This window comes from Microtus ochrogaster, unplaced genomic scaffold (genome assembly GCF_000317375.1).
Source record: "Microtus ochrogaster isolate Prairie Vole_2 unplaced genomic scaffold, MicOch1.0 UNK48, whole genome shotgun sequence".
NCBI lineage: Eukaryota > Metazoa > Chordata > Mammalia > Rodentia > Cricetidae > Microtus > Microtus ochrogaster.
This window is the reverse complement of record NW_004949146.1, coordinates 2,820,438-2,821,116: the sequence shown is the minus strand read 5'-3', so window position 1 is coordinate 2,821,116 and position 679 is coordinate 2,820,438. Positions and strand designations below refer to the sequence as shown.

At 49.3% G+C, this 679-nt stretch overlaps 1 protein-coding gene across 1 annotated transcript in view; it reads left to right on the top strand.

Moving 5' to 3' along the window:
- The window catches only part of Ftsj3 (FtsJ RNA methyltransferase homolog 3), a 7,734-nt gene that overhangs the window by 5,646 nt on the left and 1,409 nt on the right, over nt 1-679 (top strand). The window contains exons 15-17 of the mRNA XM_005369434.3: nt 32-149; nt 218-459; nt 580-662. Coding sequence (XP_005369491.1) covers nt 32-149; nt 218-459; nt 580-662 — 443 coding nt within the window. The remainder of the gene's footprint in view (nt 1-31; nt 150-217; nt 460-579; nt 663-679) is intronic.

Genomic DNA, 679 nt, shown 5'->3' with positions numbered 1-679 from the left:
CACCTCACCTCACTTTTCTTTGGGTCTACAGTTTGCAGTTTGCTGAAGTAGATGACAATAAAGAGGAGGAGGGAGAGAATCCATTGCTGGTACCACTAGAAGAAAAGGCGGTGCTGCAGGAAGAGCAAGCTAACTTGTGGTTCTCCAAGGTAGAGCCAGGGAGACTGGGATGCTGGCATTCCCTTGGAGAAGAGTTGCTGAAATTTTCCTATCACAGGACGGCTTCAGTGGAATGGAGGATGATGCTGATGAGGCCCTGGAGATCAGTCAGGCACAACTGCTACACAAGAGCTGTCAGAAGGAGCCATCCCCACCACCTTCTAGTCTCAAGACCAAGAAGAAACCTCCCCAGTGCCAGAAGGAGGTCCCTAAGGAGACAGAGGCTATCACTGATCCTGGAGGGGAAGAAAAAGTCAACAGCTCAGATAGTGACAGCAGCAGCAGTGAGGATGAAGAAAGGTGACTGGATATAGGCGCCGGTGTAATTTCATTGGGTGGTTCTTAAATGGAAAGTTAAGGCCAGGTGGCTTATCACCACGGCAGGGGTGTTAGAATAACTGTAATTCTGCCTCCTTTCAGTTGGAAAGGATCCCGTGGTATCAAGCGAAGCCGTGGTTCTAAGGAAGATGATGGCTTTGAGGTAGTGCCTATTGAGGACCCAGGTAAGAAGTATGTACAC